The sequence below is a fragment of the Perna viridis genome, chromosome 15 (genome assembly GCF_037379345.1).
Source record: "Perna viridis isolate PV_CMFRI_1.1 ecotype Kerala chromosome 15, ASM3737934v1, whole genome shotgun sequence".
In the NCBI taxonomy this organism is placed as follows: Eukaryota; Metazoa; Mollusca; class Bivalvia; order Mytilida; family Mytilidae; genus Perna; species Perna viridis.
The window spans coordinates 3,782,588-3,805,859 of record NC_142459.1 but is presented as its reverse complement, the minus strand read 5'-3'; the positions used below and the strand labels follow the sequence as shown (position 1 = coordinate 3,805,859).

Sequence of the window (23,272 nt, the reverse complement as noted above, 5' to 3'; positions counted from 1 at the left end):
GTGGCAATCAAAATTTATCGACCCTATTATCCTTGTGTCCCATCCTTTTTTTTCACTTCATTATTTCATGTTCATTTTATCATCCATTTCATGTTCATCGCCTGGATATAGCTGAAATATTGCTGCTCGGGCGTTAAACCCCAATAATCAATCAATCAACCTCCTCAAGAAACCTTTATTCGTTATACCATAATTATAGTAATAGCTGTCCTGCTAAACCTGTGTACAACATATGTACAAGTTAATTACTAGAAACATATAGTAAACGATAAAGTGACACCTTAAACAAACCTATAATAAATCAATCTTTCAAGATTTCCTGTAACATTAAATCTGTATTAACTTCACTTTATTATTTCTGGAAAAGATATAATAAAATATAAATAGAATTGATAAAATTGCTGATCAAATCAACACTTTATCGCATCAAAGAACATCTTGATTATCTTTTATGAGATTGTCAATCAGAATCAGTTCATAGCAATCTTCTAAATCAATGGTCTGGTGATGTCGTCGACGACATGGGTTTGTTGTTAACACAATGCGGTATTTGATGTGTATTCAGCGTCTTGATGTTTTGATTGTAAGAATCAACGAAACTTAGAAAATTAACAAACATTGAGGTATTGATAAAAAAAACAAAAGCATAGCATACTTGAATGGACTTTCTTTTTGGTGTAAACAGCCACTACTCGGTGATGTTTCTACAGTCAAATCATATGTCACTCGAAACAAACTGATGTGATCTAGACTAGATGCATGCCTGTTACCCTGATGTCACTCGAAACAAACTGATGCAACCTAGACCAGATGCTTGCGTGTTGCCCTGATGTCACTCGAAATAAACTGATACAACCTAGACCCGATGCGTGCATGTTACCCTGATATCACTCGAAACAAACTGATGTAACCTAGACCAGATGCATGCATGTTACCCTGGTGACACTCGAAACAAACTGATGTAACCTAGACCAGATGCTTGCATGTTACCCGGATGTTGTAATTTGTTTACGCACTTTCCTTTTGACTATTACTTTTGACTAAGATTTAATTATTTCGGTAATTTTGTTATTAGCATCAATTCGTTCCGAGTGACGTCTGATTTAACTGTAAAAACATACCAAAAAAAAAAGAAACTATTTCTCTGATCATTTGCAACGCCTTCTGACAGGCGTTAAGATAGGTGTTCCACTCACTATAGACTTCCGTATTCTCAAGTAATTGGTTTCTATTCCACAGAAAGGTTATAAAATAATTAGGTTTACTTTATGACAATATTCACAAAGAGCACGTCATCTCTTTGAGGTTGTCAATGATGCGTCAAATATAAAGAGGAAAAGCCATTAGTAATTTACACCTCTTTCTGCACACTCTCGGTGGTAACATCTTCAATTTTAAAATGCTTGGCGACCCTTGCGCTTTCATAAAAAATCAGTTGTCTCGAATGTACAAATACAGTTCGACGCAGGATGCAGTGTGTCATGTGGTTTTTTTTATGGATACATACATATCTCGAAAAACTTATGGTGGGTTCCGTAAAGATAATTTGAACAGTATTGTTCATATTCATTTTATGTAAATTTAGCTTCATGTGAAATTCACATGAAATTTAATCTGAGTATTTTATATGATATCATGTTCACACGATTTTCAAGAGAAATTTACATGAAATTTAATCTGAGTATTTTATACGATATCATCTTCACACGATTTTCACGTCAAATTTACATGAAATTTAACCTGAGTATGATATCATCTTCACACGATTTTCATGTGAAATTTACATGAAATTTAATCCGAGTATTTTATATGATGTCGTCTTCACATAATCTTCATTTGAAAGTTTATATGAAATTTATATGGACTGTCACAAATACATTACAGCTCGATTTCTGTGAAATTTATATGAAAAAAATATTTTGTCTCTGGAAATGTTACATGCAATATTGCCCAAATACTCATTTGTATATATGAGCAATCATCATAAATGTCCAATTCCATTTTTTATTAAATACCAAAAAAATGTTCCCTTGGTTACATCTGAGAAATAAAACTCAAGAAGGAAATTAATTTAAACAAAATATTAATATATGTATACGGTTGTAAGGGAGATCCCATGTTTCACTTTTCCTTGAAAATCTCTGGACCAACCGGTACTAATTACAGTGAAGTATTACAATACACTAAGCTATTAACTTGCATTTGCATTGTGGGTAATTCATCAATATACAATTTACCATAAAATTCCCTCAGATTTCCATTCGACATATGTCCAAAAGTAGATATAAAAGTTGACAAGGTTTAAAGTGGCGGAAATGTTACGCAAGTTTTTAACTGAAATATTATTTGTTAAGACTAACTTTTATATTCTTTTAACAACAAACCCATGTCACTGATGCCCTTTTAAATTGTAAAAGTTGAATTATTACCAGCAGCAGCTCGTTAGACTATCCCTATTTGACACCTGCTTGACAACACACCAATTAACGTTTAAATCATTTTGACTTATAATACGTAATGGATGTTAGCATTAAAATTAAGTTGTCGGCCACAATATCACCAACCAGAATGTGTTTCTTATTCGGATTGATTGATTGTTGGAGTTTAACGTCCGAGCAGCAATATTTCAGCTATATTCAGGCGATGAACATGAAATGGATGATAAAATGAACATGAAATAATGATAATGAAATGAAAAAAGGGTTGGGACACAAAGATAATAGGATCAACAAATTTTGATTGCCACAAGAAAAAGGGAGGGATGTGTAGGGTCGGGCAATATAGCCTCCTGTGGCGGAGCGCAAAGGTTCCTACTCCTATCGAATATCACAGCAGGGTTCTTTAACGTGCGAGGAACGTGGCATCTTTCCCAACACGGTGCACCACTATGGTTTGCGGTAAGGTTTTCTTCATTATAGCCTGACAACCCAAGCATGTAACACGCCAGGGGTATCCCATTCCACCAAGTGCGGCACACATCCCAGTTGCTCTGTAGATAGAGCGCCCTAGCCCCCGGCTAGGTTACTGAGCACTATTTATTCGCCTTTTACGAGAAGCTTAGCGCTGCTGCAGGCCTGTTCTTTTGAAACCCAGACCTGCACGGGTAATTTCTTATTCAGAGTTGTTTCAGTACGTTGTATTGCAAACTCGATGAAAGTCATAATCTAGGTCGTCATTTAACGCCATCTTGGACACTGCAGCCCTATAAATTAACACCATATAATCAAATGTAAACAAGGAACAAAATGTTTTCCAAACCGGTGTTCAGTCGCATATGACATAACGTCATTAGAAATACTTTATAGTCTGTTTATAAAACAATTATTAACTTGCGAACTCCGTCTTTATGACTTCCCGTGTAAAGTTAATTGTCTCTGTCGGTGGTTTACAGCGTTAAACCATGTTTATACAGTAGTTCTATCATTTGTTTGCGGCTGTAAAAGTTCAGATCAAAATTCATTGCAGAGCTAACAAAAAACTCGATATAATGGATAATTCCCTAGCGTCTATAAGAAGTACTGAATGTACGAATTCGGTCAAGGCGATTTGTACAGTACACAGATATTACATACAATGATTGTTTTCTACACTGTTAATACGTGACGAATTAGGACACAGTTTCTATGGATGATTTATACATGTAAAAAACATTTAATTGGTTTTAATTCTTATTCAGAAACAGGTACTGTATAACAGCCAATATACTAGTTAAAATTCGGTTGTTGCGACTTCGAGATATTATGAAATGGGCACTGTGCAAGAGTTATAATAGTTCTTGATTTGGTTGCTTTTAGGGGCGATATAAAAAGACAGATCTATGTTCAGAAAGGACTATAGTTTCGTACAAATACGTAAAAAAATTGTTTGTTTTTTTTTCTGTACCATGACTGACATCTGCTAGTAGTAGTCTTTGCATTTTATAAGGAGTGTTATTTTTACACATAGTTGTATAAATTACTCACACGTGAAATCGTGTCAAATAATACCGTATACAAACTCCGAAAACAGTTGTTTCACTTTAGAACTTATAACATGCATTTTATTTTCATTTATAGTTTTTTTTTAATCGTTGACTATTATATTAACTTACTACTATATCATGTCTTGCGCTTTTATTAAAAAATCAGTTTTCCCGAAAGTACACATACTGTTCAACGCAGGATACATTGTATGTCACGTGCTTTTTATGGATACACATTTATCGATTTGGTGATAAATTCCAATTCGTTCCTTATGTTTTTTTTCCTTCCTTTTTATTTTCTTGACTTCCGCCTGCATGTACTGACACTTATACGGCATTTAGTGCACTTATTCAGGTAAAAACGAGCTTTGACGGGTTCTAGGATTTCATATAACCTGAAAGGATCTAATTATTATGTAGAAGATATTATTCATTGAGTCCGGAAAAGTATTTGATAATCCTGGAGAGTGTTTTCTCGTGTTGTTTTGTTTACGTGTATTAAATGTGTAGACTCTGGATTTTTAACCTCGCAAAATAGCCACTTTAACCATAAAATTTTACTATTTCTATCAAAATAATATAGGATAGATTTTCTGCTTAAGCAAATGTAATTTCATTCAACTGAACTACAAATAAAAACACACCTTCCCCAAGGATTGACGATATATCATGTCAAAAGAACATCTGTTTTCAGAATAGTATATTTTTTTTTGTATTTTTTTTTTACAATGACGTACTGTGGCTGGGTTGTTTGTAGTCTTTTTCCAGTTTGAACTTTGGATTTTTACGGTCCATTGAGATGATTTTGTATTTATTCCACGTACCGTGCTTGATCACACATCAACCTCTGTAAGTACATGTAATTACTATTTTCGTAAAAGTTGTACAATGGTACATTTGTTGCGTTTCATCTGTTCTTTTTTCTCCTGTTTACTCTTCCGTTGAGTTTTATTAAGGTAATGTTGTATAATTTTTGGTCAGCCAGAAAAGCCGACTGGTTTTGGGGAATAATTTCAAGTTCGGCAAGTAACCCCAGTGTGTGAAGTGTTTAAAACTGTCGCTTCGGACGCATATTTGAACCTCTCAAAATTTAAGTGACTTATCTTTTGCAATGTTTCGTCTGCTAAATGTGGGAATGACTTAATTCAAGCTTTTTTAATTCGGCTTCAGAATGCTGAGATATTCAATGTACACCGCGTGAGACTTATGGCTTGACGAAACTTCCGCTTCCGGTTATCTGAATGATTAAAGTTTTTGGACTCTCGAGAGTTTTGTTTCTCCAAGTTCGAAATGTCTGCAACGTATGCAAAATTCTAAGATAATATGAACATTTATTTAAATTCGCCTTGTGATTATATTTGAAATTAAACTTGAAGTATTTTCTTCGAGCAATAAGTAGAGTTTTTATTAAATCTCTGCATTATTCTCCGTTGTTTTATAGAGGACAAAACAACGCTCGACATATGAATCTATTTACGCACCTGATCTAAAATACATAATCCGCCCCTGTTAGTAGTATTTATGCTTATTTACGAATCAAAGGTCTTTGTGGTTTTTTACTTCTATAGAAATCTAAACAACCTGACCAGATATATAACAAGAATGGATATGGTGAATATGTCTAAGTGACAACAACTCACCAAGGCCTAATTTGTTTGGTTTTAAAGATTCACTTAAAACTAGTCAGACTGTGAACCAGTTTTAAACATTTTACACAAAGGGGTCAAACTCGAATCCCAAATTTTGTTTTGGGATGTTTTTTTTATATTTATTATGCTCTCAATCTAATTTTATGAATACAATGCTCAATAAAATTTGCTTACTTATTCATTGAACTATATAGTTTTCTGATTATCTTTCTATGTTTCGACTGTTAATATATCATATATTTTTTAAAATCAAATTCTCTTTAAACCTGTCTACGGTTTGTTTAAGGAGAATATGGTCGATGCTGTTTTCAAAACCAAATCATTGTCACAAGCAAAAAACAAAAACAACGCGACAGACACATTTTATATAAATATATATCTTTTTTCAAACTCTACGCCTAGGATTATTCGAATAACCCAGAGTTTTGTTACTTTCAACATTGGCCAGGAGCCTGGTTTGAAAAATTATAGATATTACTTAGCTATCATCTTCAAGGCGAACAAACTAATTGACATCCTACAAACAACTTTTTATGTATTAAATAACAATTTAATCTTTTGTTCTTGTGACAGATTTGTTTTTAATTATGTACCTAATTTAAATTGTTTTTACAATAATGAAATTATCGCAAATCAAAAAATAATAATAAAAAAAAAATACATTATACACAAAATCTACAACACAATGAAACAAAAGAAGAAATGAGTGGACGAATAATGCACCTTGAACAGAAATGCTTCTAAAATATGAAAAAGATCCAAAAGAACCAGATGCATTTTTTTGCCACTGGATTTTCGGGAATGAATTTTCGACACTGCGTAATCGGAGTTGAAAAGTTGGTAAGTAATTATAATGTCTACCGCTTTGTATACCTCAGGAATTTTTTTTGTATTACCCCGAAACACCCAAAACTAGATTATCTCGATACTTCTAGAAGAACTTAAAAAATATTTTTATTTATTTTAAATAATGTAAATAAAGATTCTGCTTCACTAATGAGTTGGTTAAATTATTTCTCCACTCGAGATGGTAAAAATACGATTTTCAACATGCGAGCTTTAGCTAACATCGTAAAATCTTAATTTTACCATAGAGAGTGGACAAAATATTTTGAATCTGAAATAGGCTGAACAAGAATCAGTTAAATCTGTAGAATACTCGGAATATGTAAAATAGCGGGATAGCTCTTGCAGAAATTTTAAAAAGTCACATACATTGTAAATCACCGGATAAGAATGGAAGAAATAATTGATAACAATAAGAGAGAGGTGACTGACAGGGAAGTGTTAATCATTAGGGTAATAAAAGTCAAGTGGTTTTCCAGAAGTGTTAAGCATATCGGTAGGACACATGCGTTTGTTAAGTGCTCAAACGTTGCACTTATATGCTGTACTCAATTAAGGGATGTACTTACATGGGTGCACTTACAGGATGTACTTACACGGGTGCAATTACAGGGTGCACTTATATAATGTACTTAAATGGGTGCACTTACAGGGGTGTGGACTTTTAGGGTTTACTTACAGGGTGCACTTACATAAGTACTTACATGGGTGCACTTACAGACAGCACTTGCATAATGTACTTAAATGGGTTTGTTTTGTTTGTGTGTTGGGGTTTAACGTCCGAGCAGCAATATTTCAGCTATATTCAGACAATGAACATGAAATGGATGATAAAATGAACATGAAATGAAAAAAAAGGATGGGTCACAAGGATAATAGGGTCAACCGATCTTGACTGCCACTGGAAAAAGGGGGGGATGGGTAAGGTCGGGCAATTTAGCCTCCTGTGGCGGAGCGCAAAGGTTCCTACTCCTATCGAATACCACAGCAGGGTTCTTTAACGTGCGAGGAACGTGGCATCTTTCCCAACACGGTGCACCACTATGGTTTGCGGTCAGGTTTTCCGTATTATAGCCTGACAACCCCAGCATGTAACACGCCAGGGGTACCCCATTCCACCACCTGGGGCACACATCCCAGTTGCTCTGTGGGCAGAGCGCCTAGCCCCCGGCTAGGGTTCTGAGCACTATTTAGTCGCCTTATACGACAAGCTTAGCGCTGCTGCAGGCCTATTCTTTTAACACCCGGACCTGCACGGAGCTACTTAAATGGGTGCACTTACAGACAGCACTTGCATAATGTACTTACATGGTGCACTTACAGGCAGCACTTACATGATGTACTTACAGGGCGCACTTACAGGATGTACTTACATTATGCTGTAGTAGGATGCATTTATAGGACGTATTTATAGGATGTACTTTGAGGTAAATGGCCAGTAACTTAAGGATGATTGTCTATGCAGATCAGTTGAAGAATCCACTGCTCCGGTAGGGTAAAAGTCCTAGTATAAATTTGTTACATTAAAATGTGCGTCCGGTGCACCGACTGAATAATATCCCAGAACAAAATGAGGATTAAAATCGTTGAGATAAATGTTAAGACTACCATTAAGGTAACTGTTAATGATTTCTAGTAGAAGGCTGTATGGTTGTTAATACATACATGTATTTGTATGACAACTTTATATTCGGGTTTTCCTTCTCTTTTTATTGTTTGTTTACGGTGACAATGATTCATTTCCTTTTGGTATTACAGTAAGATTAATCAAGGGAACCAATGTAAAATACACGAACATTCTCTAAAATGCAACACGCTGAATCGATTAAATAAGCATCTTAAATGTATACAATTAGTTTCTTAGCAGGATTGCTATCATCCACCGCGCCTTGGATTCTCAGTCAAAATGCAGAACCAAACAATATTTGCATTGTTTTACAACAGTAAGGACTTGATTTACATTTTCTCATTAAATGTTAAATTAAGTTTAAGGAAATGCCACTGATTCTTTATTTATTCAACCAATATCTTTCTAATGAAGTTTATTTTCACACACATCAGAATAAAAGTTGTGCGGAATTTGTAGAAATGGCTTTCTTTAATTGAACGAAGTGACCGTGATGGGATGTCAGAGGGGTGCGTATAAATTGAGCGACATTGTCTTTTCAGCGGCTATCTTTTGAGCGACGCTTTTTGAGTAATTGCGTATATCATTTGAGCGACATCAAATCAATACAAAATATAAAAACGGCATATAAATTCAGCGACATATTTTTTAATTGATTAAATACAGATGTACATAAAATTCACATAAACGGTCCACCAGTTCGCACTGGTCAAAACTAGCCCTTTCTCGAATGTATTAGTTCAACTTCGGTGAATCGACCAGTACTTTTTCCCATCTGAATATCACTCAAAAGATTAAACGACAATAAATAAAGACAAAAATAAATTAGTGAAATACATTTAAAATGGAGATTGAGAAGTACACAACGAATCGAGGGAAAGAAGGTATAGTTGTTGATGGATTTAAGTATAGGCTTGACAAATCATATAGTGCCACACATCTTTGGAGATGTATAAAAGCCAAATGCAAAGCCCGATGCAAGACAGATTTAACGGATTTGATGATATTGGATGGACGTAATGAGCATAACCATGAAAAGGAAGAAGAAAGAAAGATACAGAGACACAACACCTCCCCGTGGTGAGCAGGGGACACTGACTAACGGAAGAGGTAATAAGTATTTTTCTCAGGTAAATGTCGCTGAATTTAAAAAATAAAAAGTCGCTCAATTTATATGTGTTTTGTCGCTGAAAAGATCATGTCGCTCAAATTAAAAAAATGCAAAATGTCGCTCAATTCATCATCTCCCTGTCAGAGATGTTCATTTTCAGTGCATTTCAAAGAAAATGTAATTCAATGGTCCAGCATGATATGGACAATCTTATCTGTTTTCCTTAATTCTGATGGTGCAAATAGTCAAATTATACTATCAAAATGATGGTTTTTTATACCATGTTCCACTAACTACCTCATTCTTACAGTGACTGACACTTAATAACTTCTTATAACGTTTAACAACAGTTTTTAATGGGTCTTTTTTTAAACACAGAAGTCGTTTTTAAGGCAATTTTTAATGGGTTTTGGAATACGCAAGTCCTGTTTTACGTCAGTTTTAATGGGTTTTGAAGTGCAGAAGTCATGTTTTCGACAATTTTAATGAATTTTGAAATACGGAAACCCTTTAATTTTAAAATACAATACTTATTTATAATCAATTTTTTATTCTGAAAGCAAAAACAAAAAGGGGGAAAATGCGGTCGTATGGTGCTGTTGTCGTTGTCGTCGTCCGTAGACAACTTGAATATTAGTAGTTGAACTCGACAAACGTTACAAGGTTACAAACCACAACAGGAAGTTACGTATTGATTTTAGGGGTTAGTGTCCGACTGTTTTGGAGTTAAAGTAAAAAAAAAACACCAAAAATAAGCATTACATTAAATTTAGGTAACTATGACATTATTATACCCCAATATATCACGAATGTCAAAAAAGAATTAAATTTTCGATTTATGACCTTAGTCATTCAGGAATAAGGTCCGGGGGCTGAAAAGTGCCCAGAGAAGTGTTTTCTTTTTGTAGTTTATAAAAAGCTTTAGTGAAAGAGTAATCAATGGAACCAAGATTCTAGTGGATATCAAAAGAACGCAACCGAGGGACAAACCAGATAGGAAAAACAAACACACAACAAAATCATAAAATAACCAAAATAATATGTACAAAGAAACAAAAGTAAATGACTCCACTTAAAACTGGGTGAATGGACCAGGTATACCGGTAGGATAAGTGTCCTTTGCTTTTCTAGAAACACCCACTGAGTTGCTCATATGTTTGTTTGTTTGTTGGGGTTTAACGTCCGAGCAGCAATATTTCAGCTATATTCAGACAATGAACATGAAATGGATGATAAAATGAACATGAAATGAAAAAAAAAGGATGGGTCACAAGGATAATAGGGTCCACAAATTTTGATTGCCACTGGAAAAAGGGGGGTGGGTAAGGTCGGGCAATTTAGCCTCCTACTCCTATCGAATACCACAGCAGGGTTCTTTAACGTGCGAGGAACGTGGCATCTTTCCCAACACGGTGCACCACTATGGTTTGCGGTAAGGTTTTCCGTATTATAGCCTGACAACCCCAGCATGTAACACGCCAGTGGTACCCCATTCCACCACCTGGGGCACACATCCCAGTTGCTCTGTGGGCAGAGCGCCTAGCCCCCGGCTAGGTTTCTGAGCACTATTTAGTCGCCTTATACGACAAGCTTAGCGCTGCTGCAGGCCTATTCTTTTAACACCCGGACCTGCACGGGGTGAGAGTTGCTCATAAAACGTTAAACAAATCGGTTGTCATGATGCAGATGGATATACCGTAATGATCCAAGAGTTCATGATAACGACCTTAAAACTTCTGTAGTGATGACTTCAATCATAACCCAGTTCCAGAAGAAGCCTAATTGTAAGAAGTCTGCCGAGTTACGGCAAGCTCTGGCATAACGTATGAGTTATGATAATTATGAAAACTTCTTACGCAGGTGCTAAAGGAATGTTGCCACAGATGAAAGGAAAGTTGACAATCCAAATTGAAAAATCATTGAGTTTGTCGTATAGATTGGCCAATAGGTTTCCTTTCCCATCGATCGCTAAGTGTACAGAGGCTGTAGGTCAAGATGCGAGGCCGACTTTACAGTCTCTGTAGTATTTTTAAACTCAAGATGTTTGGGGTATAAAATAAAATCACCAAAAACGAGGACTGTTTAACAATAATACGTCCTCTATATACGGAAACTGAGATCAAAGAATCTGGCTAAACGATGTTCCTTCCTTTGGATCAGATCAGCTATAAAGTCAGCCTCGTAAGAGTATAGGAATATGTCTGCGAGTAGAAGAGAACGATTTGTTCCCATTGGAATGCAGACCGTTTGTTGATAAACGTGTCCACCACACTGGACAAATATGTTGTCGATAAAAAACACTTTCATTCTTTTAGAATCTTATGCTATATCACAATTAAAATCAAGTTTGAATGATGTGGTCATATCAAGCTGTGCTATGTAAATCAAAATGAAAATTTTTTTGTGTAGAATCTTCTGTCAATTTTTCTTTCTGTTTTATAAAAAAAAACACGAAGATGCTCAAAATAAATGATAATCCGACCGAAGTCTCCATACTGCATCAGTATTACACAGTAACGTACTGAGCTGTCTGAAAGGGGATTAACAATGCAAATGACAATAATTTCGCGTGGCTTTACGTTTTTTACGTTGTCAAGGATTCGTTAAAGAATAAAGGAATCTCTCGAAACAACTTTATAAGGTATTAGGTCAAATAAATTAGTATCAGGTTAAGACGCTTGACATTATTAATCTACTTATACTCGGTGATAGAATTTATCCGATAGGGTATATATAGGGTTCAGTACGCAAAGTTTTGAAAAAAAAACAATTATTTTTTTTAGTACTTTGTATTTATTTAATATTTACGAAGATTTTTTTACAACAATTGTATAACTGCTTCTATGGTTTAACCTAGAAACTATTCCATACGTACAGTGCAGTAGAAATTATTTAAAGAAGTCGATTTCTTTATAGGATCAAATTACTTAATGTTTGAAGTCTCTCACAATTTTTTTCTCACAGAAAACTGTATACTAGAATTTATTCGAGCATCATTTAAAACAGATCTTTTACTTTCTAACCATTCACTTCTCCATTAATGTATATTATTATATAGTTGTGAATTCTGTCTATACAGTGTCTGAATACTTATTCTGGAGCAAATGCACAATAAATGCGTTAGATGTGAATTTGACACAATCTGCAAAACATTTTTGGTGAAGTTCAAATGCATCAAGCTTTTACTTTTACTTCATCAATACTGTGTACAGTGAAACCTGTCTATCCGACTCAAAATTTATTCAAACTACATTTAAATTGATATGAATAAAAATTAAAACGTGTCTGGTTTATACAGGTTTCCGGTTTAATGGTTCGGTGTAAACAGGTTTTCTGTTTCATGGTTCGGTTAAGACAGGTTTTCGATCTTTATGGTTCAGTTATGACAGGTTTACTGTTTTCAAGGTTCTATTCACAGGTTTTCGGCACTTTGAGGTTCGGTTTAGACAGTTTTTCTGTTTTATGGTTCCATTCAGACAGGTTTTTGGCCTTTATGGTTCGGTTTAGACAGGTTTCCTGTTTCATGGTTCGGTTTAAACATGATTTCTGTTTTCACGGTTTGATTCATACGATTTGTGACCTTTATGGTTCGGTTTAGACAGGTTTTATGTTTCACTGTTCGGTTTAAACAGGTTTTCGACTAATGCTTCGGTTTAGACAGGTTCATGGTATTTTATGGTTCGGTTTATACAGGTTTTTGGCGTGTATTGTTTGGTTTAGACAGGTTTTGTTTTCGCAGTTCGCTTTGGACATGTTTTCTGCCTTCACGGTTCGGTTAGATAGGTTTTCTGTTTCAAGGATTGGTTTAGACATGTTTTCGGCTTTTAGGGTGCAGTTTAGACAGGTGTCACTGTATTTGCTTGTAAAGTACTACATTGTGTCATCTCATTTTTTTGCTATTTTAATCGGGACAGAGCTACTTCTAAAATGACAGGTTTTATTTTATCTTCATCCGTATTTTTGCATCGAATTGCTTTTGTCAACTCAATCGTAGTTATAAGAGGGCATTTTACAAATAAATAAATAGATAAACTTCAAATTCAGGACAGATACCAAAACAAAACATGATATCCATGGCAATATAGGATTCTATAAGAAATCAAATGCTATTTCCCCTATGTTCATTATAGTGAGTAAAATGGGAAGAATAAATGTGCCTTGATCTAATGTATGCTCCTATAGTTTTTAAGAGTTCGGGTTGCTCATTTACTTCTGTTTCTTTGCATGTTTTAGATTGGTTATTTGTACATGCTTCCAGTTTTTAGAGGAGTCCGAATCATTTACTTTTCTTTCCCGTATCGTCAGAACCATAGAAATTATATATTCTTTTATTACTGGTTCCCATTATTTACCCTTTAAGTACTGGTTCCCCATATTTGCCCTTTGATTACTGGTTCCCTTGATTAACCTTTTGATAGCGAGCTTAAATCTCTTTCTTCTCTGTTAAAGTCTCCGTGCAACCAAGATGTATTGCTAACATCTATCGATGATATAGTGTCACTGACAGACGGGGTGTATGACACTCTGACTCCACTACTTCTATGCCATTAAACATGTCACATAAAAACTAAACTAGCAATTAATTTTTTTCAAAAATGATATTGTTCGCAATATAAAGACAATAACAGTAAAAGTTTATCATAAGCTTTCAAAAAGGCTATGGAGTACTTCGCTGTGTCATATATTTTAATTTTCAAAATTAGTTGTTTTGTGTATAGGCAGTTTTGTATTCAGGTATTTCATGAATGTTGTTTATTTATTTTTCATATATGGGATTATGTCATTTAAGATAGTGTTTCTATCTTTCTACACTTTAAATCCATGTGTCATATGGTATATTTTAGCTGTTAGTATTTGTGTTTATTGAACCTTGCAGTGACCCGGTGTTGATTGAATAAGTAACAGTGGTATCTGAGTTGTGAAATATAAGTCAAAGACAAACACCATATGGCAGGCAATACCAACCTACAAACTGTTTTCGTATCAGACGTGTAGACGACGCTATATAATCAAGTGACCAAATAAGTCCAACCTCTTATTAACTACTATTTCAGTTACAATAGTAACCTGTCGAAATATAAACAATTTAATTCTCTTTGAATAGAACAGGAATCCTATTTTTGGGCAGCTGATATTAATCGAGAGTAGAAGAGTATAGAAACAAATTTTATATTATTTTCGGAACTGGCGGAAATGTTCGTTAGTCTCATAATGTTTCCAGTTCCTTATATGCATTGAAATATTATGAAATCGTTTATCTTGTAATAATATTGTTTATTTAATAGACACGCAAAAGCTTTGTATGGACCACTGTAACTTAAAAACCAGTCCATTTTGAATTAAGTTAAATATCTCTGCTGTTACAAGTCAAGAAATTCTGGAAGTGCAATGTCCCCGCTGGATCATGTCAATAATTCTTGAAGTAAAATGTAAACACTGTTAGCATGTTAATTATTCTGATTTCTTTCGATTTTGAAAAAGAAAAATAATATATATTGTCACTGTAATTTAAAATCCTTGTCTGTACTTCGATTTTAAGAATGTTGTTCTGCGGTGCTGTACTTGGAGAATCCAGTATACCATTCCAAGGCATACATGTACAATAATGACAATAATATTAATGATAATATTTGTAACCCCATCTATCGTTCGATTTTGAAAATGTTATGAAACATTATTGTATTTTTGAAAATCCCGTTTATCGATCGATTTTTTTTTTAAAATCTCATTGTAGTTTGAGAACCTCCTCCCTGGTTCTAGTTGAAGACATACTATGGAATCGTTCGCGCCTGAATACTCTTTTTAGTTCCAATCTGAACGATCGTCCAGAGAGAATGTAGATAAAGAAGTTTACACCATAGTTACAATACGATACGACAGATACTAAATCCATGACAGGTATTAATGAGATAAATAAGTCTACATTCATTGTTTTCAAGGAAACATGAAAAGCAAATGCTATGACAACAAGTGGCAGCATTGTAATAAGATAGGTGATTGAAATTGCCAATAGCATTAACGTTGTTTTATGTGACCGTTCCAGTACTCTAGACCTTGTGTTAGTAGCGGCCTTTCTGACTCGATAGATCTGGTAGATCACCAGTCCATTACATACCAATACAATGAGAAATGGCAATGTCAAAACGAGGGTAAATTGGTAAAAATAGATATGGAGATTGATATACTCTGGATGTCTTTCCTCGTCGCCACCACATTTTCCACCCTTGTTTTTAACCATGATAAAACGAAATATTTGCGTCAAACACATCAGTACTAAAGTTGATATGATCATAATTATCGCCCCTGTTTGTGTACGAAGCAACGTTTTCCTGAAGGGTAAACACATGGCTACAACCCTCTCGGCAGCCATACCAACAATAAGCCAAGAGGACATTAGCATACAGACGTGTTGACAGAAACTGTATATCTGACAGCTAAGGTCACTATAGTGGGTAAATATTCCGTCAACCCCTTTCTCTTCCGTGTATATTTTGTGTATCAAGAATATCTGGCGGTCTATCAGGCAGAGACTGTCAAACACGGCGAGGGCACATAAAAAGTGGCTATAAGATTTCTTGCGCAGTGATTTGGTCTTCATTAACATGAACGATATAATGTTTCCACTGATCCCAATCAGAACTATAAATGGTGTGATAATCTGCTGTATCCACCATCCCCAACGTTCAGGTTGACGGCCTAAAACAGAGAAAGGAACACGTCACTGATGAATTAAATACCAGTCCATATAAAATTTAGACACGGGCAAAGGTAAAAAGATTCGTGGTGTAGAAAAACCCATCAAACAAATGATGCTTTTCGGTCTAAATATGCTATACATTCACATAACGTTAATTATTTCTGTACTCAGATCTGCTTCTTTGAGAAAATCATACATTTATTACCCACTAAAATCAACCAAATCAAACAAAATCAAGAACAATAACTCTTGCAAAGTGCCAAATTCATGTATATATATATATATATATATTTTTATCTAAAAAGCACAACAACCAAACGGAAAACTAAGACTGGTTATGTGATCGGTAACTGTTACAGAACAAGAAATAAAAGTTAATTTGGTGGGTTTTGCATGAATCACCTCCTGTATGATTTTTATAAAGACTATTCCTTAAAAAAATGTTCCGACTACATATAGGAGAACTTCATATGCGATAAGGACTGTGATAGATTCTTACAAAGCAATACGCATGTTTATGGTGTGGATTGTATTAATTTTATTCTTTTTATATAATTTTTGAAAACATCTATGTGTTTTTAACAAAGATGAATATTGCAAAGCGTGCAAAAAAGACTATTGTTCCCAATAAGACACGTTGGTATCCTGATTCAAACCACCAGGAAAAATGAGAAGACTATTGTTCCGAATAAGACAGGTTATCCTAACTCAAGACACCAGGAAAAATGAGAAGTCTATTGATCCGAATAAGACACGTTGTTATCCTGACTCAAGACACCAGGAAAAATGAGAAGACTATTGTTCCGGAATAAGACACGTTATCCTGACTCAAGACACCAGGAAACATAAAATGACTATTGTTCCGAATAAGACACGTTGTTATCTGTGGGTAGAGCGCCCTAGCCCCCGGCTAGGGTTCTGAGCACTATTTAGTCGCATTTTACGACAAGCTTAGCGCTGCTGCAGGCTTATTCTTTTAACACCCGGACATGCACGGGGCTATCCTGATTCAAGCCACCAGGAAAAATGAGAAGACTATTGTTCCGAAATAATACACGTTATATGGACTCAAGACACCAGGAAAAATGAGAAACTATTGTTCCGAAATAAGACACGTTATCCTGACTCAAGACACCAGGAAAACGAGAAAATTATTGTTCCGAAATAAGACACGTTGTTATCCTGTTTCAAGCCACCAGGAAAAATGAGAAGACTATTGTTCCGAAACAATACACGTTATCCAGACTCAAGACACCAGGAAAAAATGCCAATATTAATGAACTAAGTTAAAACTCGATATAGACTTTCATAGTATAACCTTTTCGCAAATGAAAATACTTAAGAATTCGATCTTTTTGACCAAGGAAACATTCTGTGCTGGTTTCTTCTTTTTTAGCCGTTTACAAACGTTATTGAGACTATCGCCGTTCTCAATACTGAGGATTGTATTCGAATAAAAAAATAGCGACATGGAAAGAGGACTATTGTTCCGAATAAGACGCGTTGGTATCCTGACTCAAGACACCAGACTATTGTTCCAACTGAATGACAATTTTCTGAAAAAAAATATACACTTTGTGCTTTTAATAAATAGGGCATTATCATTATAAATTTACTGCATACCCATTGGACAATGATATTGCCTGAAACGTTGATAATGCTCTGAGCCGCAGGCGAGAACATTACCAATGTTGAAGGCGATGCCACTTCCCAAAGGTAGTCGATTTATCGAAAATGCCCTTTACATACGCAACTTTTATTTTTATTTCATTGAAGAATCTAAAGAGGGCATTCTTATGTGATAATGACCCGGGTATTATTCCCAGACATTTTATAACAAATTATTGAATACTATATGACCATGTTTAATCAATAAGAATATCTAACTCTTCTGATATGAAATAAGAAACATCAGTGTCCTTGTATGAAAAATTGGAAGAAGGCAATATACAATAAAACAAGAACATGGGAAGAGGACAATTAAATCGAACAAAAGATTACATATACATAATTTAGTCGAAAATAGCAGTTTTTCTTCGTTTTATGGCCTTTTGAAGTTTCTGTGGCGAAAAAGCAAATTATTTAAGTCCTAAAAGGTCAAGTCAAGTACGTTTAACCAATGTCACTTGAAATGCGTGCTGCGCTTGTAAGGCTGATATATCTACGCTAATTGAGGTTTAGAACACTCAATATTTTTATACGCACAATTACACTGTAATTGTAATCATGAGGCAAAATGGGAAAAACAGAAAAATGCAAACACACCAATCTGACGATATAACTTCTGTCATGGATGCGTCATCTATATGAAAAGACCGTTATTTTATATCTGCATCAATGGATTTGCTCGGAATTTCTTTAATAGAATGTTAGAAACATGAGGTTTTTGAAGAGTTATCTGCCCTTGAAATGTTCGTTGTCAGTGCATTGCAATGGAACTATTAGTCAGTTCACCAAAATGATGTGGAAAATCACGTCTTTTTTTCTTTGATTTTTATGGAGCAAATAGTCAAATTAAACTTTCGAAATTGTATTTTTTTATACTCACTGTCTAATTCTTACATATATCGACAATTAATTATATTGAGAGTCGGTGATCGGAACTTTTCAAACGCAAACGACCAAGATAGCCGATTAATTTAAGATTTCTTATTAAAATGTAGATTCTTTAATGCATTTTAATGGCACTTTACGAGACTTTTCAACTTACCAATTGCGTTTAATGTCTCATTTGTGGAGTTAAATTCCATGTTCATCAGTTTGGTGTTTTCCTGTGAAGAGATAATACAAATAAGTATAAAATAATGACCTCAAGAACAACTTGGCAAAATAAGAAGTAAATGTTATTTGTGTTTAAGGATGATCGCTGCTCATGTTCAGTCATTTTTGTCAGATTTTCGGACTCCTCTGGTTTTATTCATTTCATAGCAGAACCTAAGGAAATTCCAGAGAATTTTTTATCCCGCCAATTTATTCAAATACTTATATCTAAAAAAGAGCACTTTTACCCAGCATTTTTTTCTATTCATATTGTTCTATCATAAACAATCTTGGTAATAAATTATTTCAAAGCACTTCAAAATCCGTGTTACACGTATTTTTAAACAGAGCAACGAAAATGCTTAATCTACATCTAATGATAAGAGAAAATATGATGTTTTCTGGTATTTGTATTATTATTGCGTCCTGTGTGATAATATTAAAACATAAACATTCACTTAAACAGAAAACATAAAACATTCACTTAAACAGAAAACAGAAAACATTCACTTAAACAGAAAACATTCACTTAAACTAAAAACAAAACATTCACTTAAACAGAAAACATTCACTTAAACTAAAAACAAAACATTCACTTAAACAGAAAACATTCACTTAAACTAAAAACAAAACATTCACTTAAACAGAAAACATTCACTTAAACAGAAAACATAAAGCATTCACTTAAACTAAAAACATAAAACATTTACTTGAACTTTCAGTGAAATCGTATACTTACATAAACACTGGAAATAGCCATAGGACTATTTCATCGAAAAATAATATTTTGTGACATCCCAATAAAAACGTTCAGACTTATCCAGAGATGCAGAGATCAAATAGAGTTTTTCTTTCTAAATAAAAATCGTATAATAAGGCGATATTTGCAGATCAGTGGGCTTTTGATATGCGAGCGTAAGATGTTTTCCATTTGCCTGATCTTTACAAACACTTGTACACTCAATTATAGTCCATAACATAGTCCATATTCTTTCGTTAAAATTACCGCAGGATATTGATATTTCATACTATGCTTTATATGGGTATACTGAATAGTGGAATGTGTTTTCGCACTCGTTTATGACATCTCCCTGTGTGCTGAAAAGGCGGGGGTATCACCATTGAGCCGTCGCTTACAGATTTCTTGTCAAAATATAACAATGATTACAAAGAGAACTGCTCTTATAATCAATTACATTTAGTACTACTTGTCTGGTGGGAAAACGAAGCGTAATGAGTTTATAAAACAGTCAATAGAACTGCGATATTAAGGTCTATATCGATCAGAGGTTAATACTATCTTTTGATGCTGAAAACGTATATATTGAAAGCATCATCTTTGTATGGTGTATTGTATGTTTTGTGATATTAGCCATGTACTTGCATTTTGATGTATCTTAATGCAAAATACCAATTTTATAGATATTGCACATTTCGGTATGTTGTACACGTGGTTAAAGGTGTAACCTCTAACCAAGCCGGATTAGAACCAACTACTTATATAGGAAGTTCAAGATCAAAAATACATTGTATCCTAGAAGTACGCTAAACCAATATCGCAAAAGGGAGCTTTTGTTATTAACCTTGACCGAAAGGGAAGCACCAGGCCAGCACCGAATATTTTATACATCACTTAAAAATTGGTAATGGGTTAAAAGAATATTTTGAAATACGGACGCCCGTGCAGGTCCGGGTGTTAAAAGAATAGGCCTGCGGCAGCGCTAAGCTTGTCGTATAAGGCGACTAAATAGTGCTCAGAAACCTAGCCGGGGGCTAGGCGCTCTGCCCACAGAGCAACTGGGATATGTGCCCCAGGTGGTGGAATGGGGTACCCCTGGCGTGTTACATGCTGGGGTTGTGAGGCTATAATACGGAAAACCTGACCGCAAACCATAGTGGTGCACCGTGTGGGGAAAGATGCCACGTTCCTCGCACGTTAAAGAACCCTGCTGTGGTATTCGATAGGAGTATGAACCTTTGCGCTCCGCTACAGGAGGCTAAATTGCCCTACCTTACCCATTCCCCCTTTTTCCAGTGGCAATCAAAATTTGTCGACCCTATTATCCTTGTGACCCATCCTTTTTTTTCGTTTCATGTTCATTCTATCATCCATTTCATGTTCATTGTCTGAATATAGTTGAAATATTGCTGCTCGGACGTTAAACCCCAACAAACAAACAAACAAACATGAAATACGGAAAACCTGACCGCAAACCATAGTGGTGCACCGTGTTGGGAAAGATGCCACGTTCCTCGCACGTTAAAGAACCCTACTGTGGTATTCTCCCGGAGTAGGAACCATAGGGCTCCGCCACAGGAGGTTAAATTGCCCGACCCTACCCACCTCTCCCTATTTCCAATGGAAAACAAAATTTATCGACCCCATTGTCCTTTTGTCCCATCCCTTTTTCATTTCATCATCATTTCATGTTCATTTTATCATTAATTTCATGTTCATCGTCTGAATATAGCTGAAATATTGCTGCTCGGACGTTAAACATTAAACAAACAAAAGAATATTTTGAAGTAAAACTGTGTAGCATTCCGATTCAATATATATTACAATAACCATTTGAGAAGAATATACACGCTAGGAAAACACGAATGTTTTAACTAATAAATGGATTTTCAACTAAAATATTTTGAAATATATTTTCTTTCTATGTACTTTAACGATTTTATAATCCACACGATTAAAAAAAAAACAAGCTTTTATGAGATTTTTTGTATTATTAATTGGTATACTATATAAAGTGGTAATTCAGTTTTCGTCTCTAATAATTTTAGAATTTAATTTAAGATTTCCGCTTAAAATGTTTAAATTGAAATTGTCTCAGTGTCAATAGACCCGTGCAGGTCCGGGTGTCAACTGAATAGGCCTGCAGCCGCTAAGCTTGTCGTAAAAGGCGACTGAATAGTGCTCAAGAAACCTAGCCGGGGGCTAGGGTGCTCCGCCCACAGAGCAACTGGGTTGTGTGCCCCAGGTGGTGGAATGGGTAACCCCTGGCATGTAACATGCTAGGGTTGTCAGGCTATAATACGGAAAACCTGACCGCAAACCATAGTGGTGCACCGTGTTGGGAAAGATGCCACGTTCCTCGCACGTTAAAGAACCCTACTGTGGTATTCTCCCGGAGTAGGAACCATAGGGCTCCGCCATAGGAGGCTAAATTGCCCAACCCTACCCACCTCTCCCTATTTCCGGTGGCAATCAAAATTTGTCGATCCCATTATCCTTGTGTCCCATCCCATTTTAATTTCATCATTTCATGTTCATTGTATCATCCACTTCATGTTCATCGCCTGAATATAGCTGAAATATTGCTGATCGGGCGTTAAACCCCAACAAACTTAGTGTCAATAACATTTTATCTTGTAATAACTGTAAATAACAAACAAAGCTGAAATGTATTGGGATTTAACTTAATGTGAAAGTGTTATTGTTTGTGGGGTATCAATTTTCGTGGTTTTCGAGGGTCTGGTAAACCATGAAATTTGTTCCCAAGTTTCAGATCCACGAAATCAAGAATCCACGAACTTATATTTTTCCCTAAACCACGAAAATTGGTATCCACGAATAAAAGTACCTTCACAGCAACCAATTGTTGTTTAAGAAAAAACAAGAACCCCCTAAAATGTACGGCATTAATCGCGACAGTATGTGCCAATTTCCCGTCTGGAAAATTTCTGTATCCACTCCTGAAATATGCTGATTGCTGTCTTTCTGATTGTTTACAAGGTCTATATTGTAATGGTTTAACATGCAATCGTAAAGGTTTATAATTATTCACAATCTCCTTCCGCGGACCTATAACCGCTTCCTGATTATTTACATATCACTTCGCCAACTTATAAATCCTTCTATACTGGATGAGAAAAAAAAAGAATCACAAGGCATGAACTCTACTCATTACATATCTGAAAGTTGTTCATTTTGAACTTTGCTAATTTGCATAAAGAGGCCGGATTGAGTTCTGAGTAAAATGAAAGCCCTTTTATGCAAAAAAAAATAAAATAAAATAAATAAAAAACAGAAAGGAAAGAAGTGGTAACAACGTTTTTGTATTTTTAACAGATTTCTGACCTAGATTAGCTTTCATACCAAGAATGTCGCCGATAGACAATTATTTCGCTATTTATTAATTCAATTTTAATACTGTCCAGAAATGGAGACTTTCATATTTACGTGTAAAGATTTCCATGGTAAAGCGCCGTAATATAAACAATGATTAGATTTGTGGGAACAAAAGAAATTAGATTTGTCATAAGAAGGTTAGGACAAAGACACGATTTATTACAGTGATTATTTTTGTTGCGGATAATTGAATGATGACAATGTTCTGCGCGTGTCTGGGAAAATATTATCTCTCTGTGTTGACTTCCAGAGAAACAGTTTGTGGTCAGCAACCATTTTGAGACGATAATTCTCACATGACATGCCAACAGCTGCTTGTCTTGTGCGGTTGTAAACGATACGCACAAGAGGAATTTAGAAATGAGATTTCATACAGATGACAACAAAGTCCGAAGATATAAATGCGTTAAAATTCTCTTTTCAAAACTAAACGTCAACTTTATTCAAAATCAAGTTAATGTTGATTAATGATGTGGAAGCCAAATT

At 35.1% G+C, this 23,272-nt stretch overlaps 1 protein-coding gene across 3 annotated transcripts in view; it reads right to left on the bottom strand.

Annotated features, from left to right (window-relative positions):
- Positions 1-14,447: 14,447 nt before the first annotated feature.
- Positions 14,448-23,272, bottom strand: part of LOC148596556 (FMRFamide receptor-like) — a 36,386-nt gene continuing 27,561 nt past the window's right edge. For all 3 annotated transcript variants that reach the window (XM_088564154.1, XM_088564156.1, XM_088564155.1), the window contains exons 2-3: positions 18,602-18,662; positions 14,448-15,890 (exon numbers count right to left, since the gene is read on the bottom strand). In XM_088564154.1, coding sequence (XP_088420280.1) covers positions 14,920-15,890; positions 18,602-18,662 — 1,032 coding nt within the window. In that variant the 3' untranslated portion in view covers positions 14,448-14,919. The remainder of the gene's footprint in view (positions 15,891-18,601; positions 18,663-23,272) is intronic.